Raw genomic sequence first — 22,054 nt, 5'->3', positions numbered from 1 at the left:
TATTCAAAGTTGTTCCAGTGGCATAGATAAGATGGTTTTCGTGCATTTTAATCCAAATTATAGAAATTGCAGCAAAAAGGCTTGGAAGAATGACTACAAACTTAGTAAGAGATATATAATTCAGATTAAATTTCCAATCAAAGACGGTAAGGAAAATCCCCTAAATGTGCTATGCTATGCCTCTTTTAGCCATATTACTTAAAATATGGCTAAAATATATGTCTCATTAATTCTGATAGGATGGAGTCCTCATTCTTGAGCCTGACCACAATATTAGAAAGTTCAATGGCTATAAGATGGTGAGCAGATCTACCAGTTAAACAAGGGCTAGGTCAGCTAGATGCCTGTGTGAATAGAATGAAAAATTAAAGTACTCAAATATGTTTGAACTTCAATTTTAATTCATTCTGAAGATGTTCACAAGTTTACAGTTTTATGAAGGTCTACATTTTACATACTTCTCTAGTATGATGTGATATGAAAAGGAAGTCAGAAACCTGTGTTCTGGGATTTTTTTCTGTCGTAATCTGTTCCAGTGCAAATGTCAATAATAATGTTTCTATTTCAGTTGTCTTGATCAATGTATTCCATTTGCATCAATTTTCTCCTTTCAGGATAGATGACAACTCACCAGATTCATTTAGTTCCTGGAAAAAGAAAGAGAGAAAACATTCAGGGACCGATATGATTGCAAAAGCTCTACCAAAAAGCAAGTTGGATGCATGAAGTCCAGGGCCTATAGCTGTTTTATCCATTAACTGGGTATCTACCAATGTGTTCTAGAAATCTGTCACATAAACTTGCTTTATTGCAACTATAAAACCTTAGCTGGCACAGCTTCATGGGAGTCTTTCTAGCCTCAGATATGAATTTTACCTTAGACCAAGTAAAATTTCATCATCTAAACCAGATGTCTCCAACCCATGATCCTTGGGTTTCATATGGCTCTGGACAGTTAGAATGCAGCCCCACAAGATCATATATGTTATTGTATGATTTATATACATTATCTTTATTATATGTTTTATATGCAGCCCAATTCCTCTTCACTCAATCCAGCCTAGGCAAGTCAAAAGGCTGGACATTCATGATCTAAACCCAGTATTATAATTCCTAACAAGGAAAGTTCTCTGGGACTTAAGCATTAGAAAGTATTATCACTACTTACTATAAGGCCTCAAATGAACCTTGCATTTTCTTTATGTCTGGAATACATTCTACACTTGTTTTGTTCCTGTTCATGCTTCCTTAGAAACACGAGCAGCATTACACAAATGGGAAAGGGTAAATGTTATAAGCAAGATTTTTGTTTTGGTATTGTTAATCATATTTTATTATATATTTGGTTATTTGCAAGAACAATTCAGAGCAAAAGACACTGACTTCAAAAAAAGACAATGACTTCAAAAAAAATTACATACTTTAAAAAAAAAGTATAGGCCAAAGCCTACAATTAGTTTGCAACGTCCTGAGAAATTTCTATGCTAATGAAACTAAATAAGCCTGTTAAATGTTCTACGCTGGAGAATAAAGGAAATAATGTAGAACAACTGGTTTTGGAACTTGCGGAAAAATGTTGCTGTCAATGAAAAATATTTCCCAGTAGATTTTCAAAATGATTAAAATGTGAACTGTATCATTTGATTCATCTCAATTCCTAGGGCCTCAAAACATGTGTGTCATGTAAGGAAATTTAACAGAACCTACATTTAACAAAAGTGAAAATATCTTATATTCTTTAAAACCATACAATGTATAATCTTTGAATGCAGTATACTGCTGAACATTTGTTTAAAAATAATTATATGAGCTAAATAATATAAAGCTATTTTTTTAAAAAAAAAAACTAATGAGACTTATTGATTCTTCCTTCCCAGGAGATACAATGACTTTAATATTGACTATAAAACACTGAAGACAAGAATAGACCCCGGAGTATTTAGGTTTTGAAGTCAATGCTTGTACATTGTGTGCACACACACAAATATAAGAAGATGGAGCAAGAAATATAGATCTATTTTTTTCCTTCAGGGCCATTGTTTAAAAGTATACAATAAAATCTTACCTTCTTTTTCAGAAATGTGACACTTTTTTTTTTGCAAAACATATTGTTTCCGGAAAAAAATAATGTTGAAGACTAAAGCTAAAAACCAAATAATATCTTTAAATGCACCCATGGGAGTAAGAAGAGATAGCTCCTAGAACAAATAACTGATTGATGTCAAGAAACAACTTTTCATTATTATTAGTATTAGTATAACCATTCAATGACGATTTAAGATGTCTTTTTACAACAATATATCAGCCTGATGATAGGTTATAAAAAAAACTTTAAGGCATTATATTTCAAATGTCAAAAGCACCAGAAAGAAACTTGTGCAAATTAATGATTGAGGACTCCTTGGTGTTCTATGAGCTTGTTTGTTTTCTTGCAGATGTTTCATTAATATGTTACCTAATAAGGTAACAAAATGCCTGCAAGAAAACAAGTAAGCTACGAGAGCACCAAGGAACTCCTCATTTCAATAATATGGCCCTGATAAAATGTAATAAAGCTATTCCCATTTATTTAACTTTAATCCTGGACCCAAATTTTTAGGACATTGAAACAACAATTGAAGAATAAGCAACAAAAAATCATAAATCTGAACATCAAGTATCAAAATGGGTAACGCAGATATCTATTTTTTAAAATGAAATGGTTACAAACTTCTCAATAATTCTTTTCTCACCTTAACAATATCGAGGCCTCCAACGAGTTCACCTTTCACATACAACTGTGGGTAAGTTGGCCAGTTTGAATATTTCTTTAATCCTTGCCTTACCTAAGAAATGTAGACTTGATTAATGTCCCACATTATAGATTTCTAAGCTCAGAAATAAGAGAGTTGCATTTGAACAACATACCTCTTCATTCTCCAGTATGTCAAAAGTCTCATAATCCACACTAAATAAAAAAAGACATTGTGACGTATTATTTCAGCTTGAAATAAATAGTAACAGTTTTGAAACTGTTACTCTCAAAGAGTAACTGCTTAGAAAAATTGTCAGTATCAGTGCTGCCTTTTTCCCTATTTTATTTCCCTACTAGTTGATAACCTGGCATTGCCCGGATATTTATTTATAGGGGGGAAATGTCTGGACCAAATGTAATTTCTAATGTTGGATTTTCCCCCATACCAGAGGGAGCCCACTGTGAAGCTGTTATCATGGCAACTCCACTGTTCTATACAGTAGAAGTCATTTTACAGCAGTAAGGTAGAAGCCATTTTAAGGCACAAAAGGCTGCATCTTAACAGAACACACACTCTGAGGTGTCTTAGGGGTGTCTTACTCCCAGTGTTTGTTTCCAGAGAGTAAGTCATCTGTGTACCAAGTTTGGATGAAATTGCTTGAGGCGTTCCAGAGTTATGCTTGAACATACACACACCAGCAAACAGAATAATGCAGCCACATAATTGAAGGTGTTTCCCCCTCAAACTAAGTGAATAGTCCAGGGGGGAAATGGTACAGAGGCAAAGTAAGGAAAAGTACAAGTATAGACACACAATATGGAAATTTGCAAGTACTCTATCCTGGTCAGAAACAGAAGAAAAAAAATCAGAAGAAATTCCAGAGAGAGAAATTAAGCCAGAACAATATTTTAAAGAAGAAAACATTGCTATATAATAGTACTACCATGAAGTAGATAGTACTATCGTAATCGTAATTTATATAGTAATTTAGGATAGTAAGTATAGGATAGGATAGTAATATAGGACAGAGGCTATATACAACACATATAAACTAGCAAGTGTCATAATGTATACCTTGTTTTTATTTTTCAAAATAAAACACCCTTGAACCCTTATAGTGGGATTTTTGGGGGTTGGGGGAAAGAATCACCTGTCCAGAGTTCACTGCTTTTGTGGCTCTTCTGAGTCAGTCAGTCCAACTGAAGACAATTTTTAAAAAGAATCCTGACACTTAACCAAGAAAGAGTGGTTAGGAATATAGCAATGGCAATAAGACTTATATACTGCTTTCATAGTGCTTTACACCTCTAAGCAGTTTACAGAGTCAGCATATTGCCCTCAACAATCTGGGTCCTCATTTTACCGACCTCAGAAGGATAAAAGGCTGAGAGAGCCAGTCAGGATCGAACTCCTGGCGTGAGCAGTGAGTTAGCCTACAGTATTGCATTCTAACCACTGCACCACGATGGCTCTTATAATCAAAGCATACTGAACTTGATCAAGGGGATTTAAACTGAACTCTAAGAGGAGGGAACCTGAACAAAAGATCTTAAGCATGAGATGTCATTCTGATAATGTAGTTAACAAGGTTAATATTACAGTCCTAAACTGACTACTGAGATGATGCCATTAGAGTCCATGTCTTACCAATAGTTTAGCAGGTTGCCACTGAGACAATCAACAGAACTGATGAATGGAAATGAGGGGTTAGGGTTAGGATTAGTTGCCAAATCTGGTAAAATGTCTTTTTTCAATTTAATTATTAAGTATAATAATAGTAGGCAACCAGATGCAAAGACCCTTCCAGTATATAGAGGAAGAACGCAAAAATGTAGAGGGGACAACAAAAGATTCAATCAGAGAATTCATGGTTATTGAAAAGGTAAAAGTACTATAAAGATTAAAAGGCTAAGAATTAATATACTAAAGATGTTTTTAATCTTTATAAAGCTTTTAGTTTATAACATGTTAAATGCAAGAAAATAATATGCTGAAATATTTAACAAAATACATATTTAATCTTTAGAAAGTTTTTAGTTTATATCATGTATAATGCAAGAAAATAATAAGCTGGCTTATTTTAACAAAATTTAATACATTACTTACATACCCAGTATTATTTAGAATTTCTATGATCTGCTTGCTGAATCCACACTTTGCTGTCTAAAATAAGAATAAAAGAACAAATCATTGTTTTCTACTAGATTAATATATATGTATTAATTTTAAACTGCGGCAAATCAATTTTAAAAAATTAAGATAGTCTTTGGATGTTTACATTCTCCAACCTGAACTCCTCAAAAGACCGTGGATTACTACTCAAACATTATTTTAATTGCCAAAATATTTAGAAGGCAACAGGTTGGAACAATTCATAGATAAAGAACCAAAAATAAGACATTCTAAAAAGTAATGTGAACAATTTTTTCCCTGTCTTCGCCTCAGAACGATATTTATACCAGTTTATCAGATATGCAGTTCAGTCTACTATGACCTTTATATGTGTTTATCTACCTAACTATACATGAAAGCATGGTTGCAAGTAGTCCTTGTTTAGTAACCACGATTGGAATTGGCAACTAAATCATTAAATGAAGTGGTTGGTAAGTGAAACTGAAACTTTAATTATCATGTCTTCAGCTTTCCATTAAAGACCTACACGCAAAGGTTCTAACTGCAAAGATTTAAAGTCGCAAAGTTATGTTTTCATCACTGTCACAACTGTAAATGGTCACTAAACAGGAACAATAAAGTAGTGTTGGCCTCAAATGTTACAAACAATTTTTTTCAAAAACTATACTTTAGGAATTCCTTTCTCGTGACGAATAGCTGTTTCTATTTGTATTTAGTTAGTTTTCTAGCCAAAAAATACATGGAGTTATGCTTTTTAGTTCCAAGAATATGTACGCTCCAACCTTTCAACCACATTTTCCAGATGACATTTCCTCATAATCTGGGATTGTAGTTCTTATTCTGACATTGTAGTTCTGTTGTATATAGAAATCATAAGGTTGGGGACAGCTAATGCATTATTGTAATAAGCTGCAATGCTCATCAAACGAAAGCATTCTTACAAATCTTACCTGTTTATTCCCTTTCATGAACAGCATCACAGGGGCCTTGTTTATCAAATCTTTGAGCCTAAAAAAAGGAAAAGATTGATAAAAGCTTGGCATTAACATGTAAGAGAATACAGATCAAAAACAGAATTTCACTGAAACATGTCACTGTTCTTTCAACAATTTTATGTTTACTTATTTTTGTCTCATAACAAGATATGGATTTAAAAATTATTTTCTAACAATGCATTTCCATGTATACATTTAAAGAATCTCTGTAATTGGCTGTTTACAACTGCTTATTCATATTAGAAATGCAATAAAGAATAATATTTAGTACATTTTTGCAAATAAGATCAATGTAACATACACAGAAGTAGTGACTTCCAACTATTTTCATGAATTTATAATAAGTTTAACCCAAAGAAAATGTAACATTTATTTCCAAAAATGGCAAACAAAGTTTAATATAACAACAGAAGTGACAAAGCCCATTAAGCAACTACATCAATAACAAGGATACACATTTCTAAAAAGTGGCTAGCAATGGATTCTCAAGCATTACCTTTTTTTCTTAGAAATCCAGCCAGAATCACAACACTTAATCTCTACTGAACATAGTAGGAATTACTTCAAAATAATCCAAAGAACAGCAGTGATGACTTAGTATCTTGAAACCACTTTTGTCAACTTTCTTCACAGTTTCTAATGTCATCATGATTATTCAAATATATTTCATAAATAATGCAACATGTTTTTCTTCTGAACTCTGCCTTGTTAGTATCTAGCAGTAAAGCTGTTTTAATTAAAAGGCTCTGTGATGGCATTTTAACAATGAGAATTGCTAATATACAAGAATAATGAAATAACAGTAAAATCTCAGCAAATCTATGCCTATGAATATGTGTAGTCAACATCAGCGGTCTCCAACCTTTCTGGCTTTGCAGACCGGGTGGGGGACGGGGGGGACGGGGACCAGAGGGTTTCGTGCAAATGATGGGCAGCGCACATGTGCACCTCCAATTGCACAAGCGGCGTTCGCACAGAGGGGTGTTTGTACACACACTCACCCGTCTGCTCCACATGCAAATGGAGCTGCACATGCACGTCTGCATTCACCCACCGCTTCTGTGGCCTGATTCTGAACCAGCCACGGCCCGGGGGTTGGGGACACTGGGTCAACAGGATAAAGACAATGGAAACCTCCAAAGATGAGATGAAGAACATTCCTACACCAGAGTATCAGTTTCAGTCTTACAAGAAGTCTTATAATGACTGCAAACTTACTAGAAATGTTCCCACTTCAAAATCCACTTTTCCGACTTCTAAAGAAAACCGGAACATGTCATTCCAAATAGGCCCTTCAAAACCTCAGAATGGAACATTCTGGGATAAAACTGTTTTGATCTAGAAATATTTTGCATAACTAGTTTTTTTATGTAAGTTATGTTCTCTTGAGGAACTGGAAGAATAATGTATTTTAGAAAATGATAGTGTTTGTACTTGAAAGAACTGAAGATAAATTCTCTTAAGCCATTAGTATAGAGAATAACAACCTATGGATTTTCCAATGAATGCAGACAAAAAAATTTCCATCCTTGGTGACTGACCAAGCTAGTTGGGACTAATCTGATTTGGCAATCGTCATTTTATAGAACAGCAATGGGTATTCTTATACTTAAGTATTTTTAAAAAAAGAAATCAAGCTGAAAAACACTAAAAGGAAAAAAGAAGATGCACATATTACACACATTGTTGTACAGGTTTTCTTTTGTAGCACGAAAAAGAAAACTAACAATACTAAAAAGTGGACAGCAATTAAATTCCAATTAATAACCAATTAAAATGGGAATATACCCATTTTCTTCTTTACGATAAACAGAAAATGCACCATACCTGTCTTCTAATTTGTGTGCTTTAGGGCAGACTGTATCCAATTCGCCTGAAGCCTCAAGCTCCTATAATAAAAAAGGTTGTAGTCGTAAAATACTTTTTTAATTAGGTTTTTTTTTCTTAAAAAAGGAAACAGTTGGTTTTATTTTCTAACCTTAACAATGTCCAATCCACCTATAAGCTCTCCGTTTACATATAGCTGTGGATAAGTAGGCCAATTGGAGTATGCTTTTAGACCTTGGCGCACTTCTTCATCAGAAAAGATATCAAAGCTGCTAAACACGATGTTGTGTTTGTTAAGAATTTCTATGATTTGTCTGCTGAAACCTGGAAGAGTGGGGGGGGGGGAGAGAGAGAGAGAAGAAACAAAAAGAAAAAAACCCACAATTTTTAATGAAGCTGTATCAATCTTTAACTAACAGAAGTCTCCCACAAAATTAAATTATGGTAAAATAAAGGGATATGTCTAGATTTACAAAGAGAAGGACTAGCGGGTGACATGAGAACAGTCTTCCAGTCCTTGAGAGGCTGTCACAGAAAAGAGAGGATCAGCCTATTCTCCAAAGCAACTGAAGGGAGGACAAGAAGTAATGGGTGGAAGTTCATTAAAGAGAAATCCAACCTAGAACTAAGGAGAAATTTCCTACAGTGAGAACAATTAATCAGTGGAATAGCTTGCCTCCAGAAGTTGAGGGTGTTGTCACTGGAGGTTTCAAGAAGAGATTAGACAACCATCTGTCCAGAATGGGATCTCCTGTTTGAGCAAAGAGTTAGACTAGAACACCTCCAAGGTCGCTTACAGCCTTGTTATTCTATATTCTATGTGGTTCCTACACAAAATATGTTGTTGCTGTTAGTTGCAAAGTCATGTCTGACCCATTGCGACCCCATGGACAACATTCCTCCAGGCCTTCCTGTCCTCTACCATCCCCCGGAGCCCATTTAAGCTCACGCCTACAGCTTCGGTGACTCCATCCAGCCACCTCATTCTCTGTCATCTCCTTCTTCTTTTGCCCTCAGTCTTTCCCAGCATTAGGCTCTTCTCCAGTGAGTCCTTCCTTCTCATTTGAGTTGTATGTATATATAACACTCATAATTTTATTCCAGAATCATTATCAACCCCTGATAACATATTTCTCTTCCTCTCCAACTGTGGCCACTGTTGAAAATATATGTACATTAATGAAAAGTTCTGGCTGACTCAACCAGAAAATTTTTGCTTAATGTTAGTTAACAAACATTTTAATAATTCAAGGTATAAAACTGAGCAGCAGCCAAGAAGTGGAGTGGCCAATGAAATAGTATCACTTATCCATCTCCTTAATCCCAATTGTACAACTGTGATATTTCATATTTATATTTCAGTATCAAAGATGTTCTTTTACTGTTAACTCCGTTTAAACAAGAGTAATGAAACAAAATATATACTATATATGTACATGTGTATATAATCTCATCTACTACATTCAAATTTTCTCCTTACAAAACAGAAACCTTTCCTTATGCATCTACATGTGTTGCTATATATTCACAGCTTTGCATGGTATCTGAAAAATATTGCCCAATTTACAAGAAGTTCCAAGACACCAGATATATTATGACAGTTTTAAAATAAGTGCATGTTCTAAGGAACCTATTCAAGATTTCTATCTGGCAAATTTTCCCATTACTTTTGTTTTGTACTGTAGCTTGAGGTCTTCATAATCTGCATTTTGAGCCAAGAGCAAACAGTATTTATTTATATGATGTATAAGTTGCTTTTCTTGGTAGAACTGAAGCATTAAGTTCTTGTACTGCCTCAAGTGAAACAAGGATCCTGATCTCCCTTCTTTCCCCATTCATCTGGGAGTTCATTAGTAAACAGCTACAGGGTGATTGCTGATGGTTATTTTGCTACCAATATATTAATTCATTTCTACAGTAAGAGGCTTCTAAAGAAAAGAGCACATTATTTTAGCTGTAGGCAACTATAAAAAGACAAAAAGATTGATTGATGGGACGTCATTTTTAAGGGTTAAAGTAGCAGGCTGAAAATGTTATTATGCTTAAGGATAAAGTGCCAACATCATACCTTATTCCCATAACAAAATATTTGACTTTTTAAAAAAACCAATGCAATCTGAGCAATGCAAAAGCTAATGAAAGCATGTCTGAAGTGTACATTTAAGAACATACAGACCAAGGCTGCATAATGAGAATGTACACTAAAAGAGATGAAAGCTACGTATAATCGTTGTGTAATACTAATGATATCAGCAAGCAAAAACACCTATAAGCAAGGAGCTAGGGCAGAGGAAATATCACATTGTTGTAAATAGATTTTACATAGGCAGTGATGAAATGCCAGCCATAATAAGGATTGTTGGTTCCAATTATTCAATTATACTCAGACATAAATGGCAAACCATTGTCTTTCTTAAGTCAATTAGTCTGGGCACAATCTGTTAGGAACTTTAGAATCAGTAACTCTGTGTAGTTGATATCCTGTTCTGAAAACAGTTATACAGTACTTATAGGGCAATCTCGAGAATTTTATAATATACTGTATTTTTCGGACTATAAGATGCTCTGGACTATAAAATACACCTAGCTTTTGGGGAGGAAAACAAGAAAAAAAATCTTCCTCTGTTTCTCAGTATCCATCCGGTATTCAACTCGCCCCCCCTCGCCCCCCCATTGGTCGCCGTAGACCGTTTGGCATGGCCCGTTCGCCACCACCTATTTGGCGCAGCCCGTTTGCTATGGCCCATTCTAGAACATCTGATTGGTGCTGCACCACCACCCCTCTCCCTGCCACAATATTTGCTCTATAAGACACACAGACATTTCCACCCACTTTGGGGAGGGGAGGTGTCTTACACTCTGAAAAATATGGTACATTTGTAACTATTTTTGTAATTTTCCTGGGGAAATAAGAGCCAAAATACAGATAATCTGTTGTTGTCAATGTGCATGATATTTATAGACAGATACAGCAGCAGCCAAGGAATAGCACAGTACAGCTAACGCCCATCTCTTCCTCACATTCATTTATATTCCGGTTATATTGCTGTTCTGGAATGAGTAGGCATGCATAGCTTATCAATCAGTATTACATTAAACTTAATAAATGAACTCAGTGAATGTAACTAAGAATTTCCGTTGCTAAGCAAGGGCATTAAGTGAATCACATCCAATTTTCTGACCTTTCTTGCCAACTGTTATTAAGTGAATCAGTTGCAGTTGCTGAGTGAATCATATGATATTAAATGAATCCAGCTTTCCCCTGTGGACCTTGCATGTCAGAAACCAGCTGGGAAGGTTGCGAATAGCAAACATTAGACCCCCTGGGTCCTGCAGCCATTGTAAATACACGCTGATTGCCAAGCACCTGAATTTGGATTACGTGATAGTGGGGATGCTGTGATGGTTGTAAGTGCAAAGAACGGTCGTAATTTTTGTTTTCAGTGCCATTGCAATTTTGAACAGTTGTTAAATGGATGGTTGTAAGTCAAGACTTAGCTGCACTTCTGTGAAAGAAATGATTTATACAGCAAACCAATACACAGCAAATTAATTAAGAGACAGAAATATTTTGTGACAAAAGATAATGAAGAAAATGTTGAATAATAATGTGTAAAGAGAAGAGTAATGATAATAAGTAGGGGCAAAATTTGGTTCATTCATCAAACAATGTCCTCAAAGATGAATCCATTATATATTATTACAAGAGATCCATTTTTTGTTACTAACATATGTTGCTCAAAAATAATACAGGAGCTATATTGAAGTTCACGAACAAACTTGGAATCTTTTATATACTCTTAGAATAAATATAGCTGAATGATTCTCACATATTCAGGTGTTCCCATTCACCCGAGTTCCTTCCAAAGACAGAACAACAGCTACAGTACTGACCTAAAGGATACAGGCATTATTACCTTGAATTGGATGAGTTTCTTCTTTTCAGAAACCCACTGCATAGCTCATTAATCCTATAGCTATAAATGCGAAAGAAATCACTCCCAACCCTTTGCTCATCTTCCACACTTAAAATATTATCATACTTTTAAGTGTTAAGGTTTCTTTTGTGTGGTTTGAGAGAGAATGGAATAATTATACTCTGACCACCTGTCTCTGCCAATGTTGGAATAGTTTCAGTCAACAAGAGTAGTATCTCTGTAAGCAAGGATTTCTACACACCTCTTCTCCATATACTGGTACTTCATATAGGACTTAACCTCTACTATCTCTTTCCCCTATTCCCCTTTCTATCCAAAATGATCTACGGGTAATCCTTGACTTACAACAGTTGGTTTAGTGATCATTCAAAGTTACAATGGCACTTTAAAAAGCAACATGGCCATTCTCGCACTTATGACCATTGCCAGCATCCCCATGGTCATGTGATTCACATTCGGATACTCAACAACTGACTCATATTTATGACAGTTGCAATGTCCCAGGGTCATGTGATCCCCTTTTGCCACCTTCTGACAAGCGAAGTCAATGAGGAAGCCAGATTCACTTAATAACCATGTTACTAACTTAACAGCTGCAGTGATTCACTTAACAAATGTGGCAAGAAAAGTTATAATATGGGGCAAAACTCACTTAACAAATTTCCCACTTAGCAAGATAAATGTTGGGCTCAATTGTGGCCATAAGTTGAGGACTACCTATACAGTATTCCTAACCTAACAACAACTTGTAAGTCTCCTGAAGCCAGAAAACCAGACCTAGGCATAGCATAGCTGCAGTTGAAGCCTTTCAAGAGAACCTTGAAAGGAAGCTGAACCAAGACAACTGTGTCCTCCATCATTTAATCCCCAGGCTAAATGAGTGAAATAGTAGTAGACTTGCTAAAAAGAATGTTGATCAGTCCTGAACATTCAGAGATCAGATTTTTTTAAGAAAACCTATAACACAAAATCATATATAATAAATTGTTCCACCACACAAACATTTAAAATATTTCTTACCACAGCGAGCTTCATGAGGTGTTCCCTTCATAAACAACATGCAAGGTGCGGCATTAATCAGTTTCTTCAGTCGTGAATTAAGGTCCTCTTTTTCATTATCAGCCGAAGCAGATGAAAGGGTCAAACTAGATGCATGTCGCTGAACTTTTTTGGTCAGTTCTGGTGCATGAGCGCCATCCAAGCGATCAATTTTCTGGGAATTCTGTCAACAGACAGTAGCCACTTTGATCAATTTGCAAAGGCTACAACAACGCAATTCTAAAAACTATCGCCATACGATAGAGAAGAAAATCATATCGCTATATTAAAAGCCACAAGAAAAATTCAAATATAGCAGCTGGTGTGAAATTCATTTCACAAGAAGTCATGAAAGAGAGCATAGTAAGTTAGTAAACCCATCAGTGGGCATGAGAATCAAAATGATTAAAACAGAGCTTCTAAGATATCTTAATAACTAAGTCAACACTATCAGCTTAGGTATCAAATTAATTTTAATATGGTTAATAACTGAAATGTAGTTTCTTGTAAATAGCTTCTGAGGCCATATTTAAAAAACAGGAATTCTATATAGCTTAATTATGAAACTCCTAAAATTTATATATAAATTGAATATCGTAAAACATATAAGCATTTATCTAGAAATAATGTATTCTCCTCGAAAGCATTAATTCAAGAAAGATAAAATAAGTTTACCTTAAAAAACAAGAACGTTGGAACAGAAGAAATTTCATGTTTTTCCGATACTTCCGGCACGGCTTCAGCTTCCAGCTTTTTTTAAAAAAAAGAAGGAAATATGATTTCGTTTCCAAAAGCTTATTTATAGTTTAGATTGCACTTGCTGATCTTGTCTACCCTGTTCTTTTAGTCATGTTAAATGTTTAAAAAGGATTTCAGCGCAAAAGTTTGTGACACATTTGCATTTAAATGAAACTCACAGGGCAGGCTTGTCATCCACAGAGCCTACCATGTCAAAACAGGTTCAGAGGTTTTTATTTTGTTGCACATTTCAAAAGATGCCTAGAGGCTGTGAATAAAATTCGTGGTGCACTAGTGACCTAGTAAATTTTCAATCATATGCAGCTACTACTATATTGAAATCCATAAATCACTGACCCCAGTTATGTCATGATTACAGTGCTTATTTTCTGCCCACAGCAATTCTTGCTGTTTGCTCTATTGACTAATTTCAAGAGGCAGTACATCATGACTGACATTTCCAGCCTTCTGCAAATTATGAAGCAAAAAAAAGGAGTATTTCTTCAATAAACTATTGATGCCTGGTACATTTTAGTTTTTAACTCTTGAAAGACCGCTAGGTATTAGCGCGCTGCTAAGTTGACAAGAGAAATTGACAACCCAATATCAAACTGCAAAAATGCAATTTGTAATGAGGCTTCCATGTACAACTACAGGACTCCTGATCTAATTTGGCATACTTGGAAACTATGAAGGGCCCGAACAATTTGGAGATAAAAAATGAGCAAGTGTAACAGACATTTATGCTTTAATTATATCATTATAATAAAGCATTAATTATAATGCTTTAGTAATCAAATTGTGTTTTTTATATGTAATATAAATGTATTATAATGACAGAGTAAGAATTGGTGACTTTTGGGATTAAAGTATAAACAGATCTGATTATTTGACCATAGAAAGATTCCTATTAACATCCAGATGTTTTGAAATTGAACATAGTTTGAAAGAATTCAAATATTTTTCTGGAAATGGCAAATAAACATTTCTTTGCATAATATAAACATAGTATAGGTCAAAACTACACAACTGAATGAATTACTTGAATAATAAAACAGTCTAAAACTATATATTTAAGGCACAAACATTGGGGTAAAGGTACATGTTAATAAATAGAAGTAATGCTGCTAGCTTTCATTCACTGTAACAACCATAAATATTCATGTGAGTAATCAAAAGTTATGCTTAAAATATTTTAAAAACTATTAATTATGTAAAAATTAATTAATATATAACTTTAGATCAGTGGTCCCCAATGTGGGGCCCATGCCCCACAGGGGGGCAATTTCATCATTGTTTAAACCAAGTTAATGTCCTTTTAGGCTTCCTCCACATGAGTACAGTTCACTTTTTGAGTAAAGTAAGCATTATATGTCACAGGGGGCGCATTAGGATTTTAAAGATGCTTAGGTGAGGCACGGCCAAAAAAGGTTGGGAACCACTGCTCCAGATACATAACAGTTTAGGATTTTTTCAAACTTGCTCTCCTCCAAATCTGAGGACTTCAGCTTGTATCTGGCTATCACAGTCCTAGCCAAGACATCTGGGAGCTGATGCCTTATATGGGGATCTGTAGGATAACTTAGCAGCAGAACTGCCAGTCACAATTGGGTCATTAACAAGGACAATCTGCAACACTATATTACCACATATTTCCTATGAATAATAGAATGCATTATAGACTGAATTTTAGGCTTCCTTGTTTTTTCTCATTTTATTTAAAATTTCAGGAGGGATGCTTACATTTTACATTCTCTTCCTCTATGAGGAAAGTTTGCATCTCAAAGATTCAGAAGTAATTAAAACTGTTGGTAATAACAGTACTTTTAATATTCATCAACTGAGACTGGTTTAGATTAAACTTCATATGGCAAAATGTGTATTCCCTTAGCAGTACAGTAAGAAATTAAGCAGAAACATTTAATTTTTCTATAATGTTGGTAATTTCTTCAGTTTTGGACTTCAACTTTTTTTTTATAAAACAAATGCTGAAAAGTCTTATTTATTTTGAATTAAATGTTAAACAAATTCAAATGTTAAATGCATTTAACAATTAATATATGGTTTTGCAATCTGATATACCAAACAAACCAGGTTATATAACATACTTTCATAAAGTATTAAGGAAAATTAATTTAGATAGGGTTTTTCTTTTTAAAAAACCTATGTTTTTTTTAAAAAAACCTGTTTTTTTAAAAAACCCATGTGTTACTATATTTCAGTTACACCAACTTTTCTTTTTGAAATGAATGTTTTTCTTGTCACTTCAAAATTTCTACCAATTTTGCATTTTTCTATACTAATTCCCATGAAGTATACATATTATAACACAGAGATATACGCATTGTAGACTTATTTTTCCTTGATTATTTGAAACATCTTACTAGAAATTGTAAATATACCCAGGATAACAGTACATGATACGGTATGTTAATATAAATAATTTAAAGAGGCAGACATTTTGGTCACCTGAACTGCATTGAAAAGTGAGACCTGAACTGCATTGAAAAGTGAGAGAGATCTGCTTAATCAGCAGCATATGACAAATCAATTAATTAATACACTCTTACTAGAATAAATTCTTTTACTGACCTCAATTTATCCAATTTTGGATGTAACAGATAAAAACTGCATTTCAGACAATAGATTTTATTCTAAGCAAACCAGTTCACATTATGTACATTTAAACATATTCTGCACATCTTATGTAAATGTAATACTCCATTTGCCTTTTATTTGACATTCATCTCTAAGGTGACCCTTCCCCCCATTAGTTTGTTAAATCAAGGTCTTATTGTATGCTATCAATCTCAAAAGCCTCTATATAGGATTTATTAAAAATAAAGCATGGCAACAATGTTTAGAATCAGCCATTTTACTGTCACTGTTGGCACAATTCACAATCCTGATGTTTAGTACAGAGTGAAGTCTGTCCTGCATCATTTTCTGGGTGGTCAAGCATTAACCCCACTTTTATATCCATATTTTAACAGTTTATCCTGGTTTAAAAGCAAGAGTATAGAAAATATTCACTTTTACTAAAGAAAGCATTTGATACGCCACGAATGGAAATGGAAAATAATTGGGAGATTGAACAAAAATCACTTGCCCCAATTCACATTTTTAAAGTTAAATTTGGAATAACTTCACCTGTTTGGTTCAAAGTCAGCAATCACACATACATTGACTTACTTTCACAAACATAACCTGTGGATGCTCTTTTGCTAGCTCAGTCATGACATTATTCATCTGAACGCACTGAGGAGCCCACGGGGCCCAAAAATGAACCACCATTAAAGACCTGCAATAAGAAAAAAAGAAACACATAGCAGTCAGATATTTTTGTAGACCAGAGCAATGTAAAAAACAACTAGAGGTGCAGTGTAAGAATTTGGCAGGGGGGGGGGGAATCACGTTTTTGCCTAAAGAGAACCACTTGTCAGTCAAAATAGACAGTAGCAATGGGCCAAGATTTTGACATGATATATTACCAGTCCCTATATTCCCTGCAGCATACCTACTGATTCTACTCAAGGCTGATCCAAATTCAGCTCACATTCATTGCTGTTCCCTTCACATCCTGTTTACTGTTGCCAAAGAATAGATCCTGACAGTTGCTCCTCAACGGGGAAACTGAATATCAAAGACTTCCAGTCCAACCATTCTCTGCATAACAAAAGTTGAAAGTACCTTCTCAGGTAATTCTTGGTACACAATTCCTACTTGCTCAGTTGTAGTTAAAAACATTCTGCATTAGAAAGCTATGAAAAAGACACTTTTTTTTTCATTTTTTGAATTTCCAGGGACAAAATAAAGACCGTTCCTCTAAAAGCAAAGTGGTGACCTTGGTAGAATGAAGACCCAGAAAGTTGATCAGCTCTTCATAATTCCACTCCAGATAAGGAGAGGATCTGAGATCACCCACAAGTGTTCCAGTTAGTTGTACCTTGCAAGGAGACTACAAGACAGTGGTCTCTAGCAGGTTTAGAGCTCTGGGAGGCAAGGGAATAACCATCTTGCTCAAACCATAGTCAGTGCCTTCAAACATTGGATTCACATGCTTCTTTTTCAAATCACTTTCAACTGCTTTTCCACTAAAAAGAGCTTTTGGATTGTCAAGCTTAAAACTTCACTCTTAGCAGAAGACATTTTAAATACAAGTTTAAAGGGTTTTTTTTTAATGTTTGGTATAAATAGCAAAAGAATGACTAGAACTTTGTTGCTGGGAAAATATAAACAGACTAAGGGATTAGAAAAGCATAGATTGGCATATTGAAGTAACTAAAAGGAACTAGAACTAAATCTTGAAAGAAATTAAAAGAAAGAAAGAGTTAAATTTGACTTACTAATATAAAAATGGAACAAAATATTTTAACATTGGACACACTAAAGGGTATTTTTAAACAATGGACCCAGAAGTTAACTTTAAGAGTGGCTGCTACTATTGATAAGCTGTGTTTAAAAGATATTATGGAAGAGGAACAACTTTTACTGTAGAACAGAGTTCACCAACATTTTCAGCTTTGCAGACCGACGTGAAGAATTTTGTGCAAAGGGACAAAGAAAAGAATGAAAAAGAATTGAATTCTAGAACATTATGTGAAGGGGCAAAAAAAAATCCAGGTTGCTAGAAGTAAAAAGAGGGAATATAGTTTTTTTTTTAAAATCAAGGTTAAAATATACATTGCTATCTCTGCTAACACTTAATGAACTTTTGCTGGCATCAGAACGGTAATGACAAAGTTTTGTGGATTTGCTTGTAGATACCAGATGGGATATGGAAGAAAGATTTATTTTTACATTTTAAGAGAATAAGTTATTAATATTGTTTATTCTTATTGGGATACTGGGAAAGTCATTTCTTCATATGTTTTTCTTGTTCTTTACAATTTTTTTTTTACTTTTTTTTTTACATTTGGGATATGTACACATTCCAGCTTTGGAAAGATACTTCAGTGAGGTATATAGAAGAAAGAATTCTTAAATCTTTCCCACATATTTTTATTTCATTTCAATGCATTATATTATTTATACTTTCACCTAGAATAATTCCATCTAAAGTGGATTTGTATCTATTTCCTAAAACTGCACTGCAGTATGTTAGAAAAACAATTAATACAGCTTGGACTAACTAAGGGTTTGTCCTGCTGAGTCACTGGCAAAACTCCTCCTTTCCCACCTAAATACAGTTTCGTGCTCTCATTCTCATTTTCTAAAATGTGAAGGAGATAATGCCCTTCTCTCACCTCTATATTCATACATATTCATAGGCGGCAAGACTCCTTGGGACCAAACTCTACATTCAGCAACATCAGAGTTTTATTTTAATACTACCTTGCTCAGCACAAAAACTAGTTCTACAGAAATAATACACACAGTTCATGCATTCCCTCTCTAGTTCAATTCAGTTGTAAAAAAGTAAGAAACAAGATGAAACTGGAGTAGCAAACCAAACTTCTGCCTAAATTATTTGATTTTCAATGAAAAAAATTAAAGAATACATGTAAGAAACTAGGGAGCTACAGTAGTCCTTGACTTACAATCATTTGTTTTGTGACTTTTCAAAGTTACAATGGCATTGAAAAAAGTGTCTCACAACTGGTACTCAAACATACAATTACAGCCTCCCCAGTCATGTGATCAAAATTCAGGTGTTTGGCAACTGGCATGTATTTTATTATGCCTGCAGGATCCCAGGTGATGTAATTGCCATTCACAATCTTCCCAGCCAGCTTCTGACTAGCAAAATCAATGGCTGAAGCTGGATTTGCTTAATGACCATGTAATTCACTTAATTTCACTGATTTGCTTAACAACCATGGCAAAAAAAGGTCATAAAATCAGGCACAACTCATTGTTTTGCTTAAGAACAGAAATTCTGGTCCCATTTCTACCGTAAGTCAAGGACAATCTGTATGCATCCCTAACATAGGATTCATCTATTTATTAATGGTAAATAGCATAAAAAAGGATTTAAGGATGAGATGCTACATTTAATTACTGAATAATCTTTTCCTTTGGAGGATGCAGGTATACTTTCTTTGCGCACCTGCATCTTTTGCTTTAATTTCAACCTATCTGGCAAACTGAAGAACGAGAGTTTTATCAGAAAGGTTCTACAGTTAAAGAACAGAGAGGAGGCAACCTGTAGACACACAGTATTTTTAATAGGTGTAATCCAGTCATGATTTTACTGAAATCTGTAGGATTTGACGTATGAATATGTTTGTCACAAATCTCTTTTCCATTCAGATTCACTACTCCCAGATGGATTGACCTACATTATTCATATGCCCACCCAGACTACTTATAAATCATTTTACTTCTGTCTCATCATTCTCAGATGCTGCTCTGTTGAACCCCATCTTCCCTCCAAGGAACCCATTCATTGGAACATGAACAGATAGAGTGGAGGATGAATGGTATTTAAAGACTGCCAGGTCGTATGGCTGATTGATGTGATGGGCAGATAAATGACCCCCATATAGTGAATATATAGTGAAACGACCGCTATATAGAAACATTTTCCTTTATGTCATAAGAGTTTACAGAAAAGATGCTGAATGGGATTAAAATGACTGAGGAGACAAACTGCAATTAAGTTTGACAAAACCATGACCATTTGCAGGGAGATGAGAAAAGCATGGGAAATCTTCTGGTATGAGGTCAAATGAATAAGACTGCGTAAGGGTGTAAAGGTGTGTGTATCCGTTGGCATCCATGCATCAAGACGGGTTCAATAGTACCATTTATGTCAGAAGACAGAGGGTAACTTCTTCTGTAAATAAATTAAACTTACTGTCTTGCTCTTAGGAAAGGTTTTCCAATTCAACCAGACAGCCTGAAAATACCCTAGACTAGGGATCCCCAAACTCTTTAGCAACATCAGCTCATTCATGGACTTTCACACTGTGAAAGTGTGAAGATAGATCAACCAACTATATAGTTAGATCAACCAACTATATCACACTAATAATTTAATAATTGCTAGTTTAACTAACAGTGCTATAATAGACAGACATCTATGGAGATTCTCAGACATGCAGGCGATAGTTGTCCCCAAAGGTGCTTTTTCAAGAGGCAAGTGGACTTCTTTGTTTTTTCTTTGAAGAGGTTTGGCTTCTCATCCAAGAAGCTTCTTCAGTGCTGAAGGAGCTTCTTGGATGAGAAGCCAAACCTCTTCAAAGAAAAACAAGAAAGTTTAGTTGAAAAAGCACCTTTGGGGCATAGACACAAGAATCTCCATAGACCAGAGGACTTCAAACTTGGGAACTTTTAAGACTTGTGGACTTCAACTCCCAGAATTCTCCAGCCAGCTCCAGCTGGCTGGAGAATTCTGGGAGTTGAAGTCCACAAGTCTTAAACTTGCCAAGTTTGAAGTCCTCTGTCATAGACAGTGCTATAGAAGACGATGATGGAGATGACAACATACTGTCCACTTTGGGGACCCCATCTTCTATTCCTTAGCCGGGAAAAACTTTAATCAAAGGCTGGCTGGGGATAAGGAAAGATGAACCCCAACGGCAGAGCTGTCCACAATGAAAGCTGAAATTGGAGACATCCCTCCTGGAGAATTTCGCATTTAAATCCCCAGCGGAGCGCAAGGAGAACCAGCCAAGCGGCAACCGATACTTGGCAGTGGCTTCCTTTCCCGTCCCGTCCCCAAGGAAACCCCAACGGGGCCTCATAACCGCGAAACAGCGACTGGGTACCCACCTGTCCGGCCGCTGCAGCAAATCCTGGAACTGGGCCGAGGATATCGCTTCTAGCAAGGCTTCCGCTGCTCCCCCCGCCGCCATCGTTGCTGCTGAGCTCAAAAGGGAGGGGAGGTGTTTTAGTTCTCAGCCTATCCCCCTTCGTGACGTTCTTTTATCACGCATGCGCCACCCCTCCGAAGTCGGCTCCTGCCTGCTGAATGGCTGCTGAAATCCCGCGCATGCGGGCCGCGAGTCGGACCGTCTCGTCGGAGAGGTCTGTGGCGCTAGGCTAGAGCGATTGTTTGCGTGAGGGAGCGGGCGGCGCGACCGAGAAGTTGCCAGGGGCAGATTGGAACTCTTACGCGGTGAATGGAGACAAGAGTTCTGAATGCTTTGAGCCAGTTTAAAGGATGCTTCAAGCTCTCTGTGATAGATGTTGGTGTGATAGATGCTCTGTGATAGATGCTGGATAGCCATCTGTCTGAAACGGTATAGGGTTTCCTGTCTAGGCAGGGGGTTGGACTAGAAGACCTCCAAGGTCCCTTCCAACTCTACTATTGTATTATTAGATAGACAGACAGACAGGGACGTACGGACATAGATTAGATAGAAAGAAAGATAGATTAGATAGATAGTTGATGATAGATAGATAGATAGATAGATAGATAGATGATAGATAGATAGATAGATAGATAGATAGATAGATAGATAGATAGATAGATGATGGATTATAGATAGATAGATGATAGATAGATAGATAGATAGATAGATAGATAGATGATAGATAGATAGATGATAGATAGATAGATAGATGATAGATAGATAGATGATAGATGATAGATAGATAGATAGATAGATAGATGATAGATAGACGATAGATAGATGATAGATAGATAGATGATAGATGATAGATAGATAGATAGATAGATGATAGATAGACGATAGATAGATGG

The 22,054-nt window shown here is 35.5% G+C and overlaps 1 protein-coding gene across 1 annotated transcript; it reads right to left on the bottom strand.

The window, feature by feature from the left end:
- Positions 1 to 379: 379 nt before the first annotated feature.
- GLRX3 (glutaredoxin 3) lies at positions 380 to 21,277 on the bottom strand. Its single transcript, XM_081955826.1, has 11 exons — positions 21,121 to 21,277; positions 16,597 to 16,705; positions 13,342 to 13,416; positions 12,649 to 12,850; positions 7,842 to 8,014; positions 7,691 to 7,752; positions 5,819 to 5,876; positions 4,846 to 4,898; positions 2,908 to 2,947; positions 2,733 to 2,825; positions 380 to 647 (listed from the first exon to the last, which is right to left on the bottom strand). Exons 1-11 carry the CDS (start codon positions 21,201 to 21,203, stop codon positions 597 to 599), a joined length of 999 nt encoding a protein of 332 aa, XP_081811952.1. The 5' UTR covers positions 21,204 to 21,277; the 3' UTR covers positions 380 to 596.
- Between the last annotated feature and the right edge of the window lie 777 nt (positions 21,278 to 22,054).

Source organism: Natrix helvetica, assembly GCF_964273705.1.
Source record: "Natrix helvetica genome assembly, chromosome: 5".
NCBI lineage: Eukaryota > Metazoa > Chordata > Lepidosauria > Squamata > Natricidae > Natrix > Natrix helvetica.
Note: the sequence above shows the minus strand (reverse complement) of the source record. Positions and strands in the feature narration are given on the sequence as shown.